The 26172-nt window shown below is 37.3% G+C and overlaps 2 protein-coding genes and 1 long non-coding RNA gene across 12 annotated transcripts in view; 1 reads left to right on the top strand and 2 right to left on the bottom strand.

Moving 5' to 3' along the window:
- PSEN1 (presenilin 1) overlaps nucleotides 1-11084 on the bottom strand; it is a 30248-nt gene extending 19164 nt beyond the window's left edge. The window contains exons 1-5 of one of the 3 annotated variants that reach the window (XM_026709223.2): nucleotides 11007-11084; nucleotides 8475-8575; nucleotides 2634-2887; nucleotides 1614-1755; nucleotides 1313-1380 (exon numbers count right to left, since the gene is read on the bottom strand). In XM_026709223.2, coding sequence (XP_026565008.1) covers nucleotides 1313-1380; nucleotides 1614-1755; nucleotides 2634-2887; nucleotides 8475-8558 — 548 coding nt within the window. In that variant the 5' untranslated portion in view covers nucleotides 8559-8575; nucleotides 11007-11084. Of the gene's footprint in view, nucleotides 1-1312; nucleotides 1381-1613; nucleotides 1756-2633; nucleotides 2888-4000; nucleotides 4108-8474; nucleotides 8576-10456; nucleotides 10678-11006 lie in introns of those variants that run through there. The other 2 variants (XM_026709214.2, XM_087921749.1) reach the window with 2 other exon arrangements.
- Nucleotides 11085-11213: 129 nt separating this feature from the next.
- LOC148128204 (uncharacterized) lies at nucleotides 11214-22200 on the top strand. The gene is made up of 4 exons (XR_015741025.1): nucleotides 11214-11349; nucleotides 20972-21093; nucleotides 21347-21560; nucleotides 22002-22200. It is a non-coding gene; the product is annotated as an uncharacterized LOC148128204 (long non-coding RNA).
- Nucleotides 17256-26172, bottom strand: part of RBM25 (RNA binding motif protein 25) — a 32027-nt gene continuing 23110 nt past the window's right edge. For all 8 annotated transcript variants that reach the window (XM_087921744.1, XM_087921747.1, XM_026709078.2 and 5 more), the window contains 7 exons: nucleotides 25173-25246; nucleotides 23437-23587; nucleotides 21380-21704; nucleotides 20871-21145; nucleotides 19945-20043; nucleotides 18732-18779; nucleotides 17256-18590 (listed from right to left, as the gene is read on the bottom strand). In XM_087921744.1, the coding sequence (XP_087777870.1) occupies nucleotides 18498-18590; nucleotides 18732-18779; nucleotides 19945-20043; nucleotides 20871-21145; nucleotides 21380-21704; nucleotides 23437-23587; nucleotides 25173-25246 (1065 nt within the window). In that variant the 3' untranslated portion in view covers nucleotides 17256-18497. The remainder of the gene's footprint in view (nucleotides 18591-18731; nucleotides 18780-19944; nucleotides 20044-20870; nucleotides 21146-21379; nucleotides 21705-23436; nucleotides 23588-25172; nucleotides 25247-26172) is intronic.

The following is a 26172-nucleotide window of genomic DNA, read 5'->3' as shown; positions in this document are numbered from 1 at the left end:
GAAAAAGGAATCAATATGGAACATAGTTATGTAAACATAAACGTTATTATGGTAGCCAAAATTAGATTAACATTTTTAATGTACAATCTAACAGTTGCTGAAGTTACGGTTTTTTCAATTTATTAGACAGCAATTTTAAAGCAATCTTTTGTGCACAGAGTATAAAGTTTATCACAAAATGGCAAGTTTACAGAAGACTTAAGCTTCTTCACCAATGCTGATAGTACCAGCAGAGCAATTGTTGTGGTAACCTGTATTAGTTCTCTTGGCCAGTCAAGAAGCTACAAATATAGACTTCTAAGAACTCCAAAGAGCTAATAAAGAGATGTACTGCAGTAAAGTTAATGAAGCCCTTACAAAAGACTTTTGGCCAAATCCTGTATGTAAAATGCATGCCTTTATTTAGAGTGAAATCAAGATTCAAACTCTTGCTTTTCTGGTTCCTGTCTATAAAGGGTTAAAGCCACCCCCTTCGGGGAAGGAGGAAAGTTCTGCACATTTATCATTTTGGCAACAACTAATCTGGTTGTTTGCTTGTACTGTGCTTTCACTTGCTCATTTGCACTGAAAAGTGGGGAGAAAATTCTGTTGCTATGCACTATATTTGAGGAATGGGCCATGAACTAACTATGCAGAACTTAGCATGCTATACAAGTATCCCATGTGAATAGGATCTCTCTCTCTCTCTCCCTCTCTTTCTCTCTCTCATCATAAACCTTGATCTTTCTATGCTAAAGCATCTGTACTAATATTAGAGTACAGAAACCAAAACCAGCCATGCAAGAGCCATCATTACAGCATTATTTTGCTTTCATTGTACAAATGAAACCTCATTTTAATACACCTTGATATAATGGACTCCATAAACTTAGTTCTGCTCATGTTATTATTTGAGTGGACAAATGACAAAATTATTTTGTTTGCATCAACCTGTATTATTTGCATAATGATTTGTATATAAACACAAATGATTCCAATTATTACATTTAAATGACTTTCACAAATAATAGACATCTCTGTCCCCAAAGAAATTGAAATTTCATTGTAGTGGTAGAAGTATGTACGCATGTATGTGTGTGGATATGTATATGTTTTAACAGAATGGAAGATCTATACAGGGGTTTTGTTTCTTGAAATGCAAAGAGTCACATAGTTTTTAAAATGATACAAAACTCGAAATCATAAACATTTATTATTGTTAAATGTAATCCTTAATATAGTAGCCAGGATTTAAGGATACTTAATATTCAGAAACCTGAACCTGTTCCCCCTATTTTGACACATCTAAATAGCAAAATGGTTCTATACTTACCCTAAGTAAATAAATGAGAAAAAGAAAAGCAAAAAGAGGGAAGAAACAATGAGCCAACCATGGATCACCTGAAACACAAACAAAAGATGGTTTTAATGTTCAGACTTGATGTTAGATTGACTCTTTCAAAAATGGTTATTTGAAACTTTAGAACATCTTCATATAGTTTCACTTCTTATGAAATCCTGAGGGTTGTATGCAGAGCCCTTACAAACTGGAATAAAGTAAGTTCTAGAATAGCATTATAAATAAATGGAAATGGGAGTTTAAATGAAAATATTATAAATTATTTTGAGCTCACCTTATAGCACCTATATTTATAAAGCACAACCAGGAGTACAGTCATGACAACAATGACACTAATCATGATGGCAGCATTGAGAACAGAATTCAGAGCTCTTTGTCCAACAGTTTCTGTGTCTTCTGTAAATGGAGTATAGATTCTACAATGCAATGCAGAGCAAAATAAAACATGTCACATGCTTTTAAGTCAGGATACATTTTCTGATTAAATTCATCTGAGAGAATATGGCACACTTTATAAAGTTTCTTGCATGCACCATCTAGTGGCTATGAAATGAATTACAAGCACTTCACTGCTTCATTTTAAGCGGCCAACAAAGTCAAAAACACAGCAGAATGTGAATCTGCTGAATATGTACAACAATTTAATTCTTAAAGGGAGAAGGATGTAAATTGGCTTTACATGAAAATATAACCAGTGAAATCAAATAAATATACTTCCATTGATGGGAGGCTTCTGCCAGCAAAATGGGGGAAAGGGGCATTAACAAAACTCCACCTGTTAGGAAGGATTAAGAGAGCCCTCTGGAATAGATATGAAAAGTGCAAGAGAAAGATGACCTTCTATGTCTATTGATGTAAGTTTCCCACCGGTAGAGGAAATTTAGAAGGATCCACCCAAATCCTATTTATCAGTGAAAATATACAATGCTATTCCATAATTACATGTATTTGTTCAAAGAAACATAAAATATACAATGCTATTCCATAATTACATGTATTTGTTCAAAGAAACATAAAATAAGCAGAAGAGTTACTTAAAATTGGAGAAATGAGGAAGGAAGGAAGGAAGGAAGGAAGGAAGGAAGGAAGGAAGGAAGGAAGGAAATTTCTCCCCCAAAACTGTCTCTTTTGGGGAACTAGAGAAAAATGGATTTCTAGCTAAACCAAAAATAGCAAATGTACTGACAATAACTATATTTTCAAACATTGGTTAAAGAATAAACACAGAGGAGAAAAAAAATAAAGAGTATCACAGCAAGAAAAAAAGTAATTATGGAAAAAGTGAGTTACATACAGCTGCCCATCCTTGCGTGTATAGAAACTGACAGACTTGATAGTTGCAACCACAACTACCATACACAATGTGACGGGCACAAAGAGCATGATCACATGCTTGGCCCCATATTTCAGTGTCAGCTCTTCCTCTTCCTCCTCATCTTGCTCCACCACTTGTCGAGGCCTTTGCTGTGGCTGTCCATTAGTTGCTGGAGTAGGATTATTAGATCTCCGGTCACCACTCTCCTGTTGTCGTCTTTCGTTGTTGACATTCTGAAATTAAGAATTCCACATCCGTAAATATTTCCATGTTTTATGTGTCTCTTGTGTTGTAAATTCTAGAAGTCAATGATCTGGGAGCATCAAATGCGGTTACAGTGCTGCAGCTGTAGCTATGTAAGAAATAGCCTGGAAGGGGAATGACCACCAAAACCTTGACATATGGGCTACTTATTTTCCTGTGAATCAGTTTCTTTGTTGTGGAATTGTCAGTATGGCATTCAGGCTTTCAGTAAGTAACTACTTAAACAGCATCCAGAGTTTTAAAATGCAGAGGTGAAATTCAGTTTCTTTAATCCTGTAAAAAAGAGATTTAATTCTATCAGCTCCTCTCAGTCCCAAGAGCTTCTATGGCTCTTGTTCTTTGACCTGCTGCATGCATTTTACCCTTTGTATTTTCATTACAAAAGGCAGGTATGCAGATTGTTTAAACCAGTATGGTGCTTTCTTACAGGAGGTTAAGTAGAAAGATGGTGGTAATGTGTTCATGGTATTTTGAAGAGTCCCTAAATATGATGCCCTGGTTTGTATATCTACATCAAGTTTCCAAACTTTCATATTATTATTCCCCAATAAGCAAAAGTATAGGTTAAGAACAAACATAGATCACACAAATAAGAAAACGTGTCAAAACTGTGACTCTATATTTTCGTCTCTAGTGAACAATATAAGTGTGTAATTTAAAAAAGACCTTTATCAAACTTATTTAATAAAAATGCAACACTTCTGTGATCCAAAGGTTATTTACAATGAACGTTTGGGATTATTTTATAATAGAATTAATTTTCATAAATAAGTAAAATTATTTTCACATTGATAAATCAAACTATAGAATACTGTCACAGTAGAATAAATTGCGGCGGGGGGGACATTTATATCAAACATTATAAGGACATTTATATCAAACTCTTAAAGCTATGCTCAAGGCTACAGTTAGAAACTGCTCAAACAAGATTACTCACTGTTGCCTAGAATGTAAGGTCTGTTCAAAGGTGCATTTTAAATGGCAAGGAATCATGTTACAGCTTTTGCACTTTGCTTTAGTATATAGAAAATACAAATCCCTACCTGATTAGCATTAACTAGAACGTAGTTCAGAAAACCTACCTTTAGCAGAAGCAAAGGAATGGATTCTTCAATTTCACTAGCCATTAAGGAACTAAAGCCTTGAAAAAGGTTTGAACTAATCCCATTTATACTTTTTTGTGTATAAGAACATACTATATATATCTTCAAAGTGAATGAGTAACACCAAAGATAAACAGCAACCTTGGCAACTGTCAATTTTATAGTTAATATGAAATCCAAAGTAATAATTTTAAAGATGTAAGAACATTGAAAGTAGTATTTCTTACATAATCTGTACATTTGTCTATACATTTTCAATCAACGTTACAAGGCATTGCATATGGTTTTAAAATATTAATATACTGACTTTAATATTAGGATTGGTCTCTTGGTTCCTTATCACTCAAGACATTTGTACAGGAGTTACGACAATTGAGCCCAAAATTTATGTTACGAAGTGAAACATCTGTTAAGTGAGTTGTGCCCCATTTTACAACTTTTCTTGCTGCAGATGTTAAGTGAACCATTATATTTGTTAAGGGAGTAACACGGCTGTTAAATGAATCTGGATTCCCCATTGACTTTGGTTGTCAGGTCACAAAAGGTTGATCACATGACACAGGGATCCTGCAACCGTCATAAATGTGAATCAGTTGCCAAGCTTCTGAATTTTGATCACGTGACCATAGGGATGCTGCAACAGTTTTAAGCATGAAAAAAATGGTCATAAGTCATTTTTTTCATAGCTCTTGTAACTTTGAAAATGAACTGTTGTGAGTCGACGACTACCTGTACAGAGACATCCAAGGTTATGAAGGCAGCTACTATCTAAGTAGATTTTTAAGTACTACGCTTTGGGATGACACAAATTGTCTGTTTACTCTGAACCTGTGCCATATAACCAAATACGGTGCAGAACATATCAGAACTACAATTTCCCTTGCTGCCCCTTAAGTTTGAAACTCAAATAGCAGCACATCTAACAAGCACCAGATTTGTGATGACCCAGGATGGGATACAAAATAAACATAGTCACAAAAAACAGGGGAAGCCCCTTTTATTCCTTCACTTTGCTTCCAAGCTCCAAATATCCTTGATCGGAGACAAAAAAAACTCCCACACAAGCAGTTACAAGAAGGAGGAAATGCCGTTTAAATTATAAAGAGTAAAAAAAACAACACAAACCAGGCAAGAGATAAGGGCTTGAAGATGTCCACAGATATCAGAACACACACTGCGAAGGATGCCAAACTCAGAGAGGAACAATAGAGATATTTCCATGCTTTGTCCCCAGCACTCGCCCGTACGCATGTCTGTTCTCTTATCCAGTTGTCACAGCTGCAGCCCATGAAGAGGATCAAGGCCCTCTACTTCCCAGTAAACCACGTCTCTCCCTTATCCTCTCCTCCCTTTGTGCCCTAGGATGGAGAAGGGATGGGCCTGGGTCCTCCCCTGACTGCCCAGCCGGCTTCTGCCCTTCCCCAGCCTCCTCCACAACCCCCGGAGCCACACTTCCACTCCCTGTGTGCTGTTCCTCCTCTCCCTCAGAATCAGTCCACCAGGGACATGACAAGATCGTAGAGACTCATAACGATTTAATATAGCATGATTTCATTTATTACAGGAATCACAAATCCAGAATGTGGATGATTATATTGCAAGGGAAACAAGACTTCCTAGGAAATAACTTTAAAAACATAAAATTAAAATCTGGTTGTTCAAGGGGGTAGAAGTAGAGTCCTAAACCTTTCTGTGGCATGCCTAAAGCTTAATACTCTCAATACTCCTGAATAACATCTATATGAGATTTTTTGGGAAGATGATCCTTTCAGTGGTGGGTTTCAATCATTTTTTTCTACCGGTTCGGTGTGAGCGTGCGCACTTTGCGCATGCATCCACAGTGTTTGCAACTCACCTTCTGCTGCAAGCCCTGTATGTAATACAGCTGATGCGCGAAGCAGCTGAGCTTGAAAACCAGGAAATAAAGGTAAGAATAGAGCCGGGGCGGGCAGGCGGCCCCAGCAGCTGATTGTCGGAACAAACCACTTCGCTCACAGATGATCCTCGGAGCTACCGGTTTGGCCGGAAGAATACCACCACTGGATCCTTTGTAGGGTCAGATATCATCAATCTGTATATCTCAACACTGCTTTTGAGGGGTTTTTTTTCCCTGAAAGCTGTTGGATATGGAGGAACAGACTCTGGTTATGGAGGAAGAGGCTCAGATGAAACCCTAGTGACTCTCGATGGCTTTGTGTATTTAGTCTTATTAGTTCTACATGCAAGTTGAAGGGGTCTTTCTAAATTTAGAACTCCACCTTAAAGAGCAAGTTAATGGTTGTGAACTGGAAAGTTTTTGTATAGGTTCAGCTAGTGGAATGGCCCTCTTTATGGTCACTCATACCTTACTCATGTTGCAAATGGATTACCGCAACATGCTCTACATGGAGCTGGCCAGAAATCTGGCATCAAAAAAATTACAGCTGATCCAAAGTGAAGCCCAGCGAGCGGTCATGGGGATGCTTCATTATTCCCACGTAGGACTCTTGCTATTGAGACAAACTGGTGGTTAGTTGGATTCCAGGTGCATTTCAAGGTCCTGGATAGCACCTATAAAGCCCTACCAGGCATTCAGGGACTACCTATCTGCTATAGTGGCTGCCTATTCTATTTATTCTGATAGGATCGGTGTAATCTGTATCCTGTCAATTAAAAAGGCCATCTAATGGGACCCTGGAGGTATCTGCCCTATGGAACAGTCCATCCTCCCATCATCCCCGAGGTCTGCATAGCTTTAACCTTACACATTAGGCAATCTTTTAAAAAGTTATTGTTGAAGGCTTGGGGCTAGATTGTTTAGGATATCCTTTTTAGTCATGAGTGAAGTGAAGATCTGTCTTTCATGGTTTTTCTCCATATCTTGTTTTACTTTGTCATATATTGCCCCTATTGCATTATAGCCTATTCCACCATATTGGTTTTAATTTGTGAAACTGCCCACAGGCCTTTGGGAGTTAAGTGGCCAAAAGAAGGGAAAATCAAATTAAATAATTCTGGTTTCTCACATACACGTTCACTATTACTATTATTGTTCTATTTCTACTTTCCACCATATGCTCCCAATAATCTTGTAAAAAATATGTTTAGAATGAGAGTAATATTAATGAATAGCATTAACTTGCCTGTTCCTTTTCTTATATAAAAGTTGAGAGGTAAAATGAGAAAAGAGTACTTTGGAAAAGGCCACGCTTAAAAGAAATGTTAATGTTTAAAAAATATATTTGAAATACTTTGAAATGAATTGAGATGATGCTTAGAATAAAAGTAATAACACTTAACAGAATTAAGTTAAAAATGGGCAAGACGGAATGTTGCATGTAAAAATGAATATATAATTACTGTCATATTTGCATGTAAAAGTGGTGACTTGGAATTATACACTGAAAAGAGCTTTTTTTAATGTTGTTTTGGAAAAATTGAATAAAACTTGTTTAAAACAAAAAATAATAATCCTGTAAAAAGCGTTAGGCTAAAAGATGGTGACTGGTCTAAGAACTCCCAGTGAACTTCATAGTTGAATGGATAGTTAAGCTTAGATCTCCTCATCAATGCTAGCCCTACAATCTAAGCTTAGCATGTCACAAAGGGGCCACAGAGAACCCACCTTCCTTATATGTACGCATAGCACAGCATAGGAGAACAAATACAGCAGGACTAGATTCAGCAGTCCATCTGCATTTAAAAGACCCAGGCCACTCTTTTAAGTCCATATTTTGGACAGAGAGGATTGCTGGTTTGAAAGAGGGGTCAAAGAGGCCATCTATGTCAAAATTGAACAGACCTCTCCCAACAGAGGGGGAGGGATATGACATCATCTATCTCCAATCTACAACACAGTCCTTTTAACAGTTCTAAGAAGGGACCACACCAATTTGCACCACTCAGGTGACCCTGATGACACATAAACCTCCAGGTGACCTTAATGACCTGCTAAAAGGATGCAAATGAGCAGGTGTCTGCAAGGGGTATAAATCCTTCCATTCCCCACCATCCAGTCAGAGCTGAAGAAGCTTCTTGGATGAGAAGCAAAACGCTTTCAAAGAAAAACCAAAAACTCCAGTTGCCCCTTGAAAAAAAAAAAAAGCACCTTTGGGACAACCATGACCTGCATCTCCATAGACATCTTTGTTACAGTTTAACAGCAAAAAGTAGAAATAAGGAAAAAAACCAAGTTAAGGAACAAGGAAGGGGCATTCTGCACACTGGCGTACCAAAGAGGGTAATTTTTTTAACACACTCTTCCTCTTGCTGCTGTGCTGCTGACCACCAACAGCTGATTGGTGTGCCAATAGCAATGACATGGCTCAATACCTGTTACCAACACTCTGAACAGTGTCCTATTTGCCAAGTCACCATGCAATGCACCCTTAATATGCCACTGATCCTGCTTGTCTACTATGTATAATCCATTCAGTTTACATTTTGGCATGTAATAAAATAATCTCTTACGTACAGTATTGGTCAGCTGATTGTCAGAAGCATTCTCTTTCAGTTGCCCACGCGGGACCTGTGAAAAATGTGCCGATAGTTCTGCCATTGGGACTGCAGCTGCAGCTGTAATTTTTTTTAAAAAAGAAAGAAGTTCTGAAAATTTACAATTTATTTGAAGGAACTCAAATGAAAAACTATCTTAGCAGCTCTTTCTAAATCAAAGAAAAGCAATTTGGTGTAGAGATTAATGATGCTTAAGCAACTATTGTCCAGTGATTTCACACTTACCATGGATTTGTGACTGGCAAAACTTTTGAACTATAACATCACTTACAATATATCAAAACTAGCTGCAGAACTATAGGATACTTATGTGAGATGAATTTAAAGTTAACAAACATTCCTGACTATAAATCATAATTAGGCAACAGTGTTATGCATCAAATCAATAGGATGCAAAGTAGCTCAGAATATGCATTCTTAAATAACTTTGCTGTTTACCCTTGAAGGTTTCTTCCTCCACTCATTTCAACCAGAATAAAAAAATATTTTCCAAATTGTAAATAAATTTCTCAAGCAGGCTGATCACAAATTCTGGCATCAGAAAGAAATCAAATATGATAGATAGATCTTAGAATATAAACATCCATGTATAATAGTGTAACTACTACCACTGTATACTGTGTTGTACAGAAAGAACCCAGTTTTACAAGTAATTTTGAAGAAGGATGGCACGGCAATTAGGAATACAAATGAACAATTACTGTACTAATATTACAGTACTAATATTTTGAAGTTGATGAATGAATAACCTAAAAGCAAAAGATGAAAATAGTGAGCTAAGTTGGATGAAGACAGCTAAGTTCTGTTTTGAAGACTAAACTCAAACAATATTATGAAGTGACACAATAACCACTTAGATATGGCCCATGGTCTAATCAATAAAATAAAACTAAAACTAAAACTAAAACTAAAAAAAAGTGACACAATGAACTAAGGAGAAAATATTATCTGATACCTAGAGGTGTAGGCAATTATTTTCAACCAGTGAATCAAATAACGGCACCCTATGTAGGGGTTATATACAGCAAGGCCAAAAACACATTTTAGGAGTAGGTAAAGATGAAAATTCCATTTTTTCCCTCCTTGGGTTGGTGCTAAAGGATACTAAAGACTACATTATTACCAGGACTATGCATTAGATGCAAGTTATTAATTTACTCCTGCCAAAATATTTATCAGACACACAATATAACCATACAAATATAAATTAAAATAATGCAATAGCAATTTTTCTGTGATTTGCTCTTGCTATGGTTAGTTCAAATATTTTTCCAAGCCATAACATGGTTTTTGTAATTTAGCATGTTGTGTTAATCCAAGCACTATATTTTGTAAATAATGCTTAGCCTGATATATGTCAACCCAATTATAATATATTCAATAGTTCAGATAATAGTTAAGTCAAGTTTACAACCCAATAACTTAGTACTGATGAGCAACTGCCATTTTTAAATGTCACCATGCTTATTTTATATATTTTGTATTTCATCTTGCATTTTGTTCTCTTCCCCCCCCCCTTATTCTTTGATTTAAATAACCCTCTTTACCAAAACCAAACATTTCTCACTCTTAAATTGGATTCTGGTCCGCAAAAGAGCCTCTCTTTTTAAAGATGCCATAAAACACGCAGCTATTGTCCTCTTTGAGAAGCCAAAAAAGTACAGGATAATGCCCTTAAAAACGGGTTTCCCCAAAGCGTGAGGTGCACCTGCCTCAGAAACAAAGACCCCTTTGTTATATTGTTACAATAAATCCCTCAATTTCACGGCATTGCTACAAGACATTCTCTATCGGTTTCATTGTTTATTGACGTTCGTCTTTTAAGGGAGAGGCGTTAAGATTACATCAACGGGAGATGCGAGGGCAAAAAGTTTAGGAAACACCTCACCCCACCTCCTCCTCCCCCGCTTTAAAGAAAAGATGAGAGAACTTAAGTCCGACCTAAGTTTGAGGGAGAAAGGGAACCAGGATCCTGATGAATGGGCCTCGGAGCCAAAGGAAATGTATCCTTTTCACTTCCACGACGTGGGAACCAGCCTTCCCATAGACAAAGCTCCTCCATCGGCCACAGTCACATCCACCCCCATGAGATCGGCTCCAGCCAACGGGCTTCCGCTTTTAACGCAGTTATAGATTCCGGTCCAAGCCTCGCTTTCCCCCCCGGCGCAGCCCGCCCGAGCTGCAGGTCCAAGAGCAGGCAACTCCGGCGTAAAAAAAAACAAACCCCTTTCTCCATCCCCGCTTTTTTCTCCAGGCACTCCGATCCCTAATCAAGGGGCGGGGAAGGGAATCGTTACTCCGGATTTACAAAGGGGTGCAAAAGGGAGGCCACGGCCGCTGGAAGGAAGGAAGTTTTGATGGACCGAAGCTGTTCTGCTCCTTTGTAGTTAAGGGGGCGGGTAGGGAGAGACCGAAGGGAAAGAGTCCCGAGGGACAACGACCTTCCTCCCGCACGGGGCCCTCGCCCTCCCCCACGAAAGCCGCCGCTTACCTTTTACCGCCTCGGCGCACAAATCGTCTTTACTTCGGACCGAACCACGGCCAAAAAAAAAAAAATCCCCCCACCTGCCCTCCCTTTTCGACCGACGCTTCCGGCTCAGGCCTCGCCCCGCCTCCTCTGGACTCCCGAAGGCGGGGCGTCTCCCGCTCCTTGTTTTCTTTGGCAAATCGCGCTTGTCCGTCAAAGGAACCGCCTCGCCTCCTCGGCGGCGGACCGTAGCCAGCTGCAGCCGAGGAAGAAAGGGAGCTAGCGCGCATGCGTCGGAGGAGTTGCGGCGGCTTCGGCGGTATTCATTCCCAGGGAATGGAAGCGTTGGATGGATGTACGCGCCAGGGTAAATTTTAACGCGATTTATTTTGTGTACTTGGAATTGAAGTTTACATACGGTAGCTTGGTGCAGAAATCTCATTTATTATTTTTAGGCTGTTTTCATTGACATTTCTCGAGAGTGACCATTGATCGGTTGCTTCACGCTTTTATTGAGGTTCGAGCTATTTTAAGATGGCTTAGCTGAGGAAGCGACAGCCACCAAGAGTGCCAGCAATTGAGAAGAAATGAGTACTTTCAAGTTTGGACTACCGAATCCATCGTTAAGGATCCTTTTCAGTTGTAGGGCAAGCTTCTAAGAGTATCAGGTGAATTACACTCGGTGTCAACTTAAGTTGAGAGGCGGGTTTAGCTCTGAATCTTCACTTGCTGGTTTGTATGGTTGTTTTAATGTAGGGTGTGATACAAAACCATGTAGTGGATTCAGTCTATAGTAACAGTAGCTCCTCCCTCTCGGGAATTACACTAACGGTTTTGTGGCTGTTACCATAATCCAGATTTTTGGTTTTTTGTTTGGAATAAACTCAGTTCTGAAACCATGACATCTCAGACAAGTTTTGTTACAGTTAAACATTACACAGATATTTTCATTTCAAGGAAATGAAGGAAATAGGAACTAATCCCTTAAATCTAATTTAGAACATTATTTTGCCAAACTCTCAGCGGCTGGGTTTGCATGTTGGCCTAACCTAACTAAACAGTCATAGTTTGATTTAAATCATAAAGGCCAGATTCTTGCTCAGCCTGTAAGTTTTCTATACACCAGAATAGTCATTTTAACATAGTGCATTAAATCAAAAGCAACCATGCCATTAATCTCTATATACAAAATCCCATGATAACCAGTAGTTTTATGCATAATTCACTCATGCAGTTTTAAAGTCATCAGAAAAACACTTCAGATAATACCAGTTTTGAATGTAATATATTGGCACTATAACTGTCCGGGAATATGGTTTTAATCTTCAATAGTCTCAAAAATATAGCTTTAATTGCATTCTCTGTGCAGCTGCATTTTTTGTGCAGCACTTTTTGGTATTAACCAAAAAAGCTAATACAATCCTTGGTTGTATAAAAAGAGGTATGGAATCAAAATCATGTGAAGTATTAGTACCTCTTTATAAAGCCTTAGTAAGGCCACATCAGGAATGCTGTATCCAGTTTTGGTCACATTACAAAAAAGATGTTGAGACTTTGGAAAATGTGCAAAGAAGAGCAACTATGATGATGAAAGGCCTGGAGACTAAAGCATATGAAGAAGTGTTGCAAGATTTCTGAGTTTGGCTAGTTTAGAAAAAAAAAGGGGGGTGGGGGGGTGGGAGACAATGATAGCAGTATTCCAGTATTTGAGGAGGGGAAAATTTATTTTCCAAAGCACCAGAAACAACCTAGAATCAAGAAGAAACTTCCTAACAGTGAAGACAATTAACCAGTGGAACAGCTTGCCTTCAGAAGCTGTGGGTGCGACTTCTGGTTTGAGCTTCTTTGGCGATAGACCGAAATCCGCAATCGTGTGCGGTTTCAATCCGTGCTCACCGCCGGAGTGCCCCGAGCCAGCTGGCTTCGGGGATAAGCTACCCCATAGAGATGGTGAAGAGGGGGGAGACCACCAGCAGGGTCAAGGAGAGCCGCATCTCTCCTCCCCAGCTGGCCAATACTCCCTTTCCCAAAGGTGGTTGCAGCGGTGGTCAGAAATGGCCACTTCAAAGAAGAACTCAACTGGAAAAGTAAGTGCAGGAGGAAGATAAGAAGAGAAAGTTTTGGTTGACCGGGTTATATCGAAAAAGCAACAACATAAGGTACCCTGGAATTTAAACTATAAAAATAACATTGTTCCTGAAGATTTTGAAGCGGCGAAGGAGAGAGGAAAGGGAAAGGATTTGGTTTTTTTTCCTCCTCCCTTCCTTATACTGACAGCTAAGAGACTTAAGTAAGAAATTGATAAAAATCCACTTTGACATTAATAGGCATTTAAGCTGAAAATAAAATGTCAAAGGGATAATAAAGGATTTTGGATACTTAAAAACTTTTAAAAGCAGGAAAGGAGAGAAAAGAATAAAAAGGGCAGGATCTGGAAAAATGGAGGAGACTGCCTGGAACTAAAAGGAATTTACAGTGAAACTTTAACAAGATTCCTAAAAGATACATTCCAACTGAAACTTTGTAACAAAAGAATAGAACCCCAGGAAGAGAAAGTGAAAAAAGAAGCAAGAAGAAACAGTTTTGGATAATTTGGATTACTTGGTGATTTTGGATTTTTGGCTATTGCATTTAAATGATTAAAATCAATTGGGTGGTTGTTGAAAAGTGTTTAAAAATGGCATCACTTCTAGAAGAACTGAAAATGGAACAAAAAAAAAGAAAGAAGATGCACTAGAAGGGAGAGGTTCTTTTGGCTTCGTATTTCAGTTCCTAGAAATGGAGATCTGGAACTATGAGAAACAACAAGAAATGCTTGTAGAACAAGAACATCTGGACAAAGAAGAAGCCATCTTTAATGACCAAGTAACTTTATGTGGGGGAAAAAAGGAAAGGGGGGAAAGAGTGAAAAGTTTAAGATTTCAAAAAACAACCAAAAAAAAGAATAGTTTGAAAAATAATTACAATATTAGAAAGCAACAGAAAAGGGGATTACATAAGAGAGAATTAGAAATAGAGAGACAAGGGGGTAAAAAGGGGAGGGAGAAGAAGAGGGAGAAGGAAAGGAAAAGAAGTTACAAAAGACAGAAACAAGATATAGAGGTATATAAGGTATAAGGATTGAAAGTACAAGCCTGTTCAGAGATAATGGGTGAAAATTTAATTGAAAAAGGGATTCTGCAAAGGTGCATAAGATAGTATTGTTATATTAGAAATATAAATTTTAGAAAATAGGATGACTAAAATGATGGATAAAATATTTATTGTAATATAGTGGAATGTTAATAAATAAATGAAAGAAAGTGAATGAGAGAATGAAATTAGGAAAAGATGGGAACATTTTAATTATTACTAATAAAGTATAAGCGAAGAGAAATATGGAAAAAAAAGAATTATGGAAAGTTTATAAGTGTTCACAAGAAAGGATGATATTCAGTTGAAAAGAAAGTTAAGATTTTAATGAATATTAACAATAGAATTGATTTGGAATGGAATGAATGTTTTATTTACATATATATATATATATATAATTTTTTTAAGGATATAGTATATATTTTAAGAATTTACCAAGCAGAATTCGATTGGAAGTTATGTATTATATTGAATGTTATAATCTTAAAGGTATAAATTGAAGTTTAAATAAGAATTGAATGGTCAAAATCAAAAGATATAAAGGTGTCATACTCCAATTAGTAACTACAGGGGAAAATTTGTTTAATGCGAAAAGATAATATGAAATTGAAACAGGACACACAAAAGTACAAATATAACAATTTGAATTGAGATATGAGATAAAAATAAAGTTGAGAAAATCAGAGGGGAAAAACTATGTAGAAAATGTTAAACAATAAGACATGGAATAGAACACAAAGATGAACATGAAATTGAGTTTGTGTCTGTATGAAGTGATAACCCGTGATCATGCTACTCTCAAAAAAAGATGTTTTATTTGTATTGTTTTTTTTTCTTGTGAAAATCCAAATAAAATTTATATTTTATTTTATAGTTATATTTTATATTAAAAGAAGCTTGTGGGTGGGTACTTCATCACTGCAGGTTTTTAAGAGCCTGGACAGTCACTTGTCTGAAATGGTCTCCTGCTTGAGCAGTGGGCTGGATTCGAAGACCTCCAAGGTCCCTTTCAGCTCTATTCTGATTGATTGCTGTTAATCTGTACTTCCAACGTTTTGTCTAGATTTGTCATCAAATCAAATCACATCAACCTTTATTGTCAGGGTACAACATGTGTACAATGAGATTGGCTGTCATCTCTCAAATAGCAATTGTCATGGGTTACAGTTACCACCTCTCTAAATTTTTGAACCTAGGAAGATAAGTTTGTTAGTACTTCAGCTTCTCCATCTGCTTTCTTTGGCAAGGAGGCACTGGTATTTTCCAAGAATATTAGCTTTTAAAATAAATATACCTTTATGTATATATTTGGGAGGGGCGGGGAGAAAAGCATGAGCTTATTTCCTAATTTATACCTATGCGGTCATGAAGAGTTAGACACAATTTTATGAACAGATAAAATAATGGGGTTTTAGTTGGGGGGGGGGGGAGACTGCCATACTTGACATACATATCTGTGACCCTAGTCAGATTTTAGATTTTATTAATGCAAATATCAATTGACTAGTTAATAACCAACCACTATAAGCAAATGCCTCCTCAGAAGTTTGTTTAGACAATATATTTAATTTCAATCATAGTCTTATCAGAAGGAGCAATGTTGACGAACCATTTAGAATAAACCACCAGTAGAATTATAACTTGCAATGTCTGAGCTTCATTTTTACCCTTTAAAATGTATTGTGTCTTTATTGAAACAGTGAGTCAACATTCAGTCCTTGTTGGAATTATTTTAAAAGCTTTAGATATAGTAATGGAACAATTTAGCTGCAGTGACTTCAAATGTTTCTTACATCAATTCTGCACATCAGTTTAGAGGTGTTTTGATCTAGTCCTCTTTATAGATCTGCTTGAATTCAATATTTTTGTGCTGTCTTGTATAAACTGTTTAGATTGTACCGTATTTCAATTGAATTAAATTTTGTTATGTTCCATATCCTACATTTGTTTTAGGTTCCATTTATGAACTGGTACTCTGATTTCCTGTAGCAGTTGCACAGGCTAAAATGCCCTTTTCTCTCTGGGTCTTGAACCTGCAAAGCAGCGTTTCATTTTTCTCCCCCTCGTGCTTCATAGATGGATTTGATGACAATATTTTGGTTCTTTTTAATGAAAACATTTCTCATCAATGCCAAATAATGTCCACTGTTCCTTTGTTGGTCCACAAAACACTATTCTAATAGCTTGACACGGTGTCAGTTAATGCAAGTGTGACCTGTGTCAGAATTCTTAAGACTTGCAATAGTAGAAATAGTATTGAAAGTCATAAGGCATTTCCATTTTCTCCACTGGAACACTAACTGATTTACTGCGGATCGCTGGAGGCCAAAATATTTGGCAAGTTTTATAACTCTTTCCAGATCTCAACCTTTTCTGAGATCCAGAAAACTCTTGTTGGGGGTATGATCCACTTTCATAAGGTTGTGTTGTGAACAGCAGACTCTGATGGTGGCAAGATACGTAGTTTAAAGCAAATGGAAGACCCCCCCGCCCCCGCCAAAAAAAACCTGTACTACACTATCATCTCATTGATTCCAACATTTAATTCAACACACAATTTTAAGAAAGCTCATATCCTAAGGCTTTATGAGGTTTTTTTCCAACAAAGATAATGAATGTTGATTCAGTAAATACCTGCTATTTATCCAAAGTTTATTACAGACTTAGATAAAACTTTGATCAGATTGTATGTGATGGTACTCAAAATTGTGTTCTAAAGATCAGTTCTAAAGAATTTACAAACCTTCTCTAATACCAGTATGTAGGCTCCATGTCTGAGTTTGAGTTTAGCAGCTAACTAGGGATCAGGGCCAGTTAACTTAGATAAGAAAACTCCATGAAATAAGGGGGATAAGCTAGCGAGAAAAGGTAAAAAAAAAAAACACTTTCCAGATGGCACTACTGTTGGAATTCTCCCATGGCTGTGTCCAGTAGTTTATTAGATATAAATCTTTAAAAGATTAAAACTAATTTTAGAAGGATCAGTTCGCAGCTAAATCACGATCCAATATGTTTGGGTTTGACAAATGGGCAAAATCTGAGATTAGTCTATACTGCAATATGAGCACATCAACTAATCACTTATATTCCCTTCCTCCCATAACTGAAATAGAAATATTGATATTATCTTAAACCTGAGTAATCAAAATCCAGATCAAATATATACATTTTTAATATTGGAAATATTTACACAATGAAACTTTTATAGGATCCCATTAAGAACAAGTTTTCAGATGCAAGAATTCAGTAACATGGGATCACAGTTATACCTTCTGAGTAAGTGATCTGTATTTCTTCAGGTAAAGAGATATCAGAAGAGTTATTTTTTAAGACAAGTTGTTGCTTCCTGGAAAGGGTTTGTCCTGCAATCAAGAAGCCTATGGCATACAGTTTTTTTTTTACTTGTGAGATTTTTAAAAATGCAGTTTACAGTACATTGTTATTTGTACCACATCAGCATATGTATAAAACCCATAGAGTAAGATGGTAGGAAATGGTGCCCTCTACAAATCTGACAGACATTTTACAGTACAAAAAAGAATAGTCACAGCTGACTTGATGGCTTACGTAAAACATTTTTTCATCTTTTAACATGTTATGATCTAACATTGTAAATTGTTCTGCTCAAATTACACCTTTATACCATTGCTTTCCACAAAATATCCCAAACTGGCCTCTATTTCCAGTTTTAAGTAATAAAAATTAAGATGTCATGTTTCTATTAGAAGGGCTAGAAGTAATTATAACTGTGTGGTATTTGTCCTAATTAAAACAATGATGACAAAACTAAGTATGAGACGTTGTGATATAGTTAAAATTAAAGTCCTGAGTTTATGCAAGTCCACCATTTGTTTTTTCTACAGGACAGGCCATATAAAATATTACAAAGCCCAACAAGTGAACAAGTTCACATCCATGCAGGTGAAAATTGTCGTCCAGCAAAATGACTCCCATCCATTTTTGGAATTTTAAAGTTTATTCTATTTTAAAAATGGAGGGAAAGAGACTGGTGCATTTACATAAAGTTCAATTATTTCCATATGTAATAAGTGGAGATGTTTTCTAAAACATGAGTGTCTTCAATATTTACAAGAAGCAGTCTAGAAGATGAAGGTCAAGGACTGTATACAGCAGCTGTAGTTTATAAATCATACCTGTTACTTTATCTGGCCTGTGAAAACCACCAATTAGGATTTGGAGAATTACAATCAAGGAAGCAGAGAAATGGAACAAAGATAGCCTCAGTGAAACAGAGGATGAAAAAAATTCACATTTTCTACATTTAAAAAATACAGGTCTCACAAATGTCTCTGAACACAGAGAAACTTCAAAGTTCTTCAGTTATGTGAAACAAAATTGAAATGAAACCATAAAAAGAAGTCTTTATTTTACCAGACCGATCTTTTTGGCTTCTGTTTCATATATTAATAACCTCCACATTTTGACTATAAAAACTTCTGCTTCTTCATCTAGCACCTGTAGGAGAAAGAGAAAATTTCCAATTTAGGGCATGATTGTTTCTATTATTACTCCAGATTCATTTTGTAAAAGCAGCAATTTTGTTTTCTGATAAAGTATTACCCAAGTTTACACTGGTAAATTCTTGCTTTTACTTACCATAGCAACATCATCCAGGATGCTTTGTGGTGAACTATGAGCCATAACCTGAAAGAGAGATACATAGAAATTGTATTCACATTTAAAACAGTTTGAAAAATGGAAGCACATGAGACTTGGAATTGTTATTAGTATAACAGATAAACTCAAGATAACAAATGATCTTAAATCTTTTTCAAGTCTCATTTTTGATTTCAAGTAAAATGTTTTTCTCCAGATGCACTCTAGCAAATATTCCACGCTGAGTATGACAGACAAAATGCTAATTATTAAATGTAATTTTTAACAGGCATTTCAATGTTTATTAATGTATTCTTGACTTTTACTTCCGACATTGGAACAATCAGGCTCAGTGGATCCTTAATTTAAATTCTTGCTATAATATTTATTATTAGTACTTGTGTGTATAACTTCAGTGGCATTTGATACCAAGTAATTTTAGATATGCATTACCCGTATAACTAGGCTAAGCATTTACATGTTTGCATACCAATATCTTTTGCACACTGCAGAAGACATACTTGCCTGTATTTACAGAAATCTAGCTTCCTTTTTCTGTCTCTCTCTCTCTCTCTCTTTTGCAGTGAACTTTTCGATTGCTACCAAGATCCATTTTTTTTTTTTTGCATACAATAAATGCAAACATGTAGGCTTTGAGATCGTAGAGTCCATCCCTTGGTCAATGCAGGAATCCAAATTAAAGTATCCTCAATACTTTACAAGTCCAACATCTATTTGACCACCTTCAGTGAAAGGAAACTCACAATTCTTCTGGATAGTTTGTTTGTCAAGCTGTTTTTACCATTTGATACGGTATTTGCATTATTTTAAATATAATTACTGATAAATATTTGGAAATTTCATTCAAATGTCGGCTTTCAGATGTGCAGTGCAGCCAACATTGGAGAACACATTCTGAAACAGGCCCTGTGGTAGGTAAGCTGGTTGGTCAAACAGACTATCCTGGAAGCTGCTGAAGGGAGGCTGTAATCAGTACCAGTCTTGCCCTTCCCTCTCTTGCCATCACAGTTGCTCTTGACTTTGTCCCTCTTTCTCCTCTTCTGCTTCTGCCTGCAGAACTCCATTTTGGTCAACACCCAAAATAGGCACGCTTTAGTTCAGGCACATACTAACTGAGAACAGCCATTTTATATACACAGAAGATTCATATACAGAAACACACAACTTCACATGTATAGAAAAGTAAGCTTACCTTTGAGCAAACAAAATCAACTAATGTAGCTTCTTCTTCACCAATATATTCTATTATTTTCTTGTTGATCCATGGTCTAATTCGCCTTTCCATTAATGTCTAGAATAAACACAAGTGGTTTTTTTAAAAAAAAATCTGTACCACGAGTTACTTTTATCCTTTTTTGAGAGTCATACATACACTAATAGACTTTTAAATGGAATATGATCTTCAAATAGAAATGCAATCTTTAATTTAAACTTTAAATTAAAATGTATGTTTTTTTCCCGTCAAAATGTCTGCCCTCTGGAATGGTTCTCCCAGAGATCTGAATGGCTCTCACTCTGGGAATGTTCAGGAAACTACTTAAAACCTAATCATTCTCCCAGGCTTGAGAAAAATTGAGGATAGAACCCCCTGTTGGATGGGTTTTTTTTGGTTTATATGTCTATCTTCCAGCCACATAGTATTTTTCTCTTTTTTATATTGTTCTATGCTGCTATAATAAAAAATGAGTCAGTGACTCACATAGGAAAAAAAAGCTATATTTAACAGACTCACACAGATATCAAGTCACCAGGAGGTATCCAACTATTGACAGTGCTTCCCGGTTTGTATATCGTGAAACCCTGATTCACTGCATCTTGGAGCAATGGATCAAGATTCACAAGATTATAATATGGTTCATAACATTTCTAGGTAATATCATGTGCACTGATGATGTTACCTAGTTTGGGTAATGAAATGGTTGCAAGTAAGCAGCCAAACAGAGAGCACCAAGGACCCCTCATTTTTTACCCTGTACTCTGGAAAGAGAGTAGGACGCTCCTTTGGTGACATCAAATGTTTGCTTTGAGATATTGGCCCAAATGAGAGATGACAAACTGTTATACTGAGCTCTTGAATGTTAGATTAATGGGGAGGGGGATGTTGGTCAAAATACTCACTGAATCCACAATAGACCAGTCAAGAGGATAAGCAAATAGCTCTGGTTTGGCTGTAGGAATTTTTTCAATCAAACTCTTAATGTGTTTGCGCTTCTCTTCAGTATTCACGCTGCCTTTGGAGGAACTTTTGTCTTCATCGCCATAATCTAGAGGCACCAGTTTCCTTTTTCGGGGCATGTCATCACTGTCTTCATCTTCAAATTTATTGAAGACACTGTCAACGGTGAGTTTTTTTCTTTTCACAGCATTAGGCTGGTTGGGACTATTGCAGGCACCTACAGTAACATAAAAGAAAAATATTTATCTCTCATGTAATACAAATTCCTCTCAGGATTTTGTCAGAATCAAGGTAAGGATGGCATAATTAAAAGCAAAAGGACATGGATATTTTTTTTAACAAAGGAAAGGGGGAAGCAGAATTTGTGAAGAAGCCAGTTATTGCAATACTTAAGTGAAGCTTTTCTTCCCATTTTTAGAAAGATGCCAAGCTGTGAAAACAAAAATCTTACCCAATTTGAGGCTCAGTCCTATTTTAGGCCTGTATTCCTCTGGCTGCTGCTGATCAGGAGAGTTTTCATGTGGGATGATGATGCCACAGGGAGATTCGTCCCCAGGAGTATTGGGAGTTGCGTTGCCACTTGCTGATGAAACAGATGGAGCTGAACTGATGGGTCGCAGTGTTGGCTTAAGGCAAGGTTTTTGCTCTGGCTCTTCCTCTTCTTCTTCAGGTTCTTCCCGCTTTTCTTCCTTTTCTTGCTTTTCCTCCTCCTCCTCCTCAGATTCTGGTTCTTGTTTGGTCTGTGGCTGCCGACGTCTTTCAGCTTCTTGTTCCATCTATAGAATATAAATGCAAGAGAATGATTTAAAAAAGGAACAAGAAGACAGGAAAGGCCTTTTTCTTTACCAGTTATAATGGAAAAGAAGCAGCAGTTGATCTGTTAATATCAGCACCATGGTTTCTCTATTTTCCCAGTCTCCCCTATTGTGATACATTTAGAGAAATTGAGTACCCATTATTATTATTATTAACAAAAGGGTGAATGTCAGTGCCACCCTTCAAAAAAATTATCTCAGGCCAAGGCAGGTAATCAGTATAGCAGTGATTCAAGTATATGCTCCTTCCCACTACAGATGCAGAGGACATGGACTACACTTGCAAATCCTTTGCTAAGGCAACCTCTCCACCAAAAAAGGACATCAATTACTGAAGACTGAAAGGCTAAAACTAGAAATAAAATCAAGGATTGGAAATGTTGCAAAGCCTCAATGTATGAAATGAAACAGAAATCAAGCTAATAAAGTTATGATAAGAAACCTCAATGTTACACTATTACAATGCTTTGTTTTTGTTTATTTATATTTCCTATTTCTAAACCACATATCTCCCTCAGAGAGAGGCACTGTAATATTACTCTTACTATATTACACAATATTCAATATGTACTGATGATGTTACCTAGTTTGGGCAATGAAACTTCTGTAAGAAAACAAGCAAGCTCGGAGAACGCTCATCTCAACCCTGAGCTACAAATATTCAGTTTCAATATCAATTTCAATATTAACAGCAAATATCTTGTTCAATATTGCAAAAGACAACTCTAAACACATGAACTACACAGACAACATCAAAGTCGGATTAACCATATAAAACATGGAAAGGTCAAAGATGGAAAAGTTACATTCAGTCAGCAAAATGAAAACCTGGTGCTAACTAGAGGTGCTCATATCATGAACTCCTTGAAAAAATAGTAACTTTCAATAATTAAATTAGAAGATAAGACACCCTCCTCCCGCCCGGAAAGATATGCAGATTTGTCAGAAATATATGTAGAACAGATCCAGAAAGATTTCAAAATTGCTAAGACAGGTCACTGAACAATTCTAATTTGGACTGGCAACTCTACTGCTAAGTCGCCAAGTGGAAAATCACATGATTATGACTATGCGTTATGGGTTGAAAGAGACTACTCAGTTTCATGCTTTTAGTTTTTGTTTGCCTCTTAACTGTCTGCAGAGATTCTCAGTCATCCAGGCCATAGTTGTCTCAAAGGTGCTTTTTCAAAAGGCAACTGGACTGCTTTTTCCTTGAGGAAGAATGAAATATTTCATTTTTATACACAATCTCTCCTTTGTTGACCCTTTCCTGCTGCCAGTGCAACCACATTGCTATTGATGGGTACAAGAGCAAACGGCTTACTCTCCTGAAATCCCTTCCCCGCCAATCTCTCTGCTCTGCTGAGAGGATGGGAAGGCGGGTCAGCTTGAATGGTCTAATCCAGGGCTGTCAAGCTTGCGGCCTGTGGGCCAGATGTATTACATGCTGGCCACGGCCCCTCCCAGTTTAGCAAAGGGGAAGAGTCCCAATATGTCACGTGATGTTGCCATGATGACAAGAGTTTGATACCCCTGGTCTAATCTATAGAGCACTTTGAAAATCAAAGTGATTTTGTACATATCACTTTGTACATCCCAACAAGTATGAGGTATATATGCAGTGTACCAACATGCTATTGTCTACAAATATATGGAATCCAATATGTATTCTTAATTCAAAAAACTTTCTTACCCTCTGTAACTCTGCATCAGGATCTGGATGTCCTTCTGCAAGAAGACGTTGCCTGATTTCTTCTAATTCTTCCTTTTCTCTCTTTCGATCCCGTTCATCCGCTTCCATTTCCTTTTCTCTGTCTCGCAATCGCTTCTGCAGAGCACTTCCCCTGAAACATACAGCACATTCATTTTGATTTACAAATTCATGCAATTCCAACCACCTCCATTAATATTTCTCAAAAGAATGCATGTAACTCCTCTATTCAGAATCTGGATTAAGAGTGCTGTTTGATCAGGTCAAAAAGTTTACTTATTCAAGTATTATGTGCCCTGGTTTATAAAGTTTATGGAAGTGTACTAATCAATTATATTTTACTTCACATAATGTAGACAAATGTTGGCTTAGTGTAAAATGTAAATCTGGTGACTGACATAGTGATGAAGCAGAAAATTTCCCAAATGAAACTTTGAGAAGACAGCAACAGTTATTTAACGATCTCTGATTTTGAAGGCAGTATATGGCTGTGAAGACAATGATGCTGAATCTTTCATTATAAAATTTCATCTTTAATCTCTACAGGTAGTCCTTGAGTGATGATGGCAATTGGGATTGGAATTTCTGTTGCTAAACAATATGATCTCTGCCGGCCTTGCTACCCTGTGCTCGCTGGCCCTTTTATTCTCACCACCCTGTAGCTCTTGCCTTTAGCTGACTTTTACTCTCTTCTTCCTGCTGCAGCTGAGGCAGAAGCCTTTCAAAAAGACAAGGGACAAATGTCTCCTCAGGAAGAAGGTCTGGCATGGCCAGCAGCTGCCTAGCAAAGGGCTAGTCCAAGGGTTGTGCAATGGGGATCGGGGAGAGTATGAGGGATATGTAAGGGTGGTGCAGCAAAGCCCAGGGAAGGTGCACAAGGGAGGTACAGTGAGACTTGGGGTGCATGGGATGCCTGAGGCCAGTATGGCACAAACTGGGGCTGGGGGAAACTGTACAGTTTGGGGAAACTTACCTCAGTAACTTGCAACTTTCCCTTTGGGCATCCCCTTGACTTTCTAGGGAAGCCAGTAGGGAAAGTGGCAAATGGCAATCACATGACTGTGGGGTATAAACCGATCTTAAGTGTGAGCCAGTTGCCAAGTGCCAAGATCACAATCATATGACCACGGTAGTAGTGGGATGTACAGAACTCCAAGGACTAATCATAACCACACTTTGTTCGGCTTCATCATAACTTTGAAGAGTCTTTGGATGAATGATGGTAAGTCAAAATTTACCTTTATCTGTAATTTTGAAGGAATTATTTCTTTCTACAGGTACTCCTCGACTTATGACCAAAGTTACAATGAACTTAAAATAAAACATCCTCAAAGTTATGATTGCCCCACTCACTGTGGTCACATTAATGACTGCAGTGACCCACTTTATGACCATTGTAAAAACTGACATAAAATCAAATTTGGTCACATGGTGCCTTGACCGACTGCAACAACTTACAACTAAAATTCCCACTTCAGTTGATTACCCTAAAATCAGTTAAGATTATACTGACATCAAATTAAACAATTATACCTTTTTAAAAGGCTGATTAGTGGCAAGAGAAACAAATGCATTTAAAGATTGTTATAAATCTATTAAATAATATACCCATTTTCAAATGGAACAGCAAAACCTATAGTATTTCAGGGACAATTCACCATTAGGTCCCTTGATTTACCAATACAAACTAATGAGGATAATAGTCCTCATTAAATTACCTGTAATATTTGGGATCATCTCTGTCATCATCATAATCTTCTAGAAATTCTTTAAGACGTTTAGCTTCTTTTGCCTATGAAAAGTGAATACATTGTTTCCTTAGTACCTGATTACTTCTAATAATTGATACTTTTTTGTGTATCAACATGATAAATTCCACAAAAATTCACCATCTACATCTATAGCCTTATGTTACCAGATTTATGGTAACAAATTATTTTTGTAGGTATAGGCCCGTGATGGCGAACCTATGGCACGCCTGCCGGAAATGGCATGCAGAGCCATCTCTCCGGGTACACCAGCCATTGCCTGCTGCTCTCCTTTCTGGCATGTGTGCCAGAAATCAGAAGATCAGGTGGACAGCACACATGCAATGTGCGGGAAACCGGAAGCTCAGCTTTCTGGCGTGCACTGGGGAGTTGCTCTTCCGGTTTCCGGTGCTCCCCTGAATGCACACTCCCGTTTTGGCACTTGGTTCCAAAAAGGTTTCTCAACACTGGTTATAGGCCAACTGAAAAAAATAATGCTTTCACCTTTAACATGTTATTTAGAAAGATTATTTTAGATACCTACTAAAAATAAAGAGGAATACTACACATTTTTCTTAGGATAAAGTCAAAGATACAACACAGTAAGGATTCTACAGAATACTTTCTCAAATTTTAAATTAACCATAAGGGACAGCAAGAATGAGGAAAAAATGCAAGTGGAAGCTATGTAATACCTTCAATCTTAAACTGATCATATAGAAAACGTTTTTTTGGACTAATCAGATTATATGCAATCACTGCAAAAGATGACAAACGTATAAGGCTGCCTTCTTCAGCCTGGCATTCTTCAGCTATGTAAGACAATAGCTGGATTATAATCAGCCTCTATAGGCAATGATTATCCTCGCTGCAGTTAATGGGAACTCTCATCCAGCATATCTAGAGAGGATTAAGTTGGGAAAGGATAGATTAAAGCAATACTCAGGTGCAAACTAAAATGATCCACATT

The sequence above is a fragment of the Pseudonaja textilis genome, chromosome 1 (genome assembly GCF_049901715.1).
Source record: "Pseudonaja textilis isolate UNSWEBS1 chromosome 1, rPseTex1.2, whole genome shotgun sequence".
NCBI lineage: Eukaryota > Metazoa > Chordata > Lepidosauria > Squamata > Elapidae > Pseudonaja > Pseudonaja textilis.
This window is presented reverse-complemented; position numbering and strand designations above follow the sequence as displayed.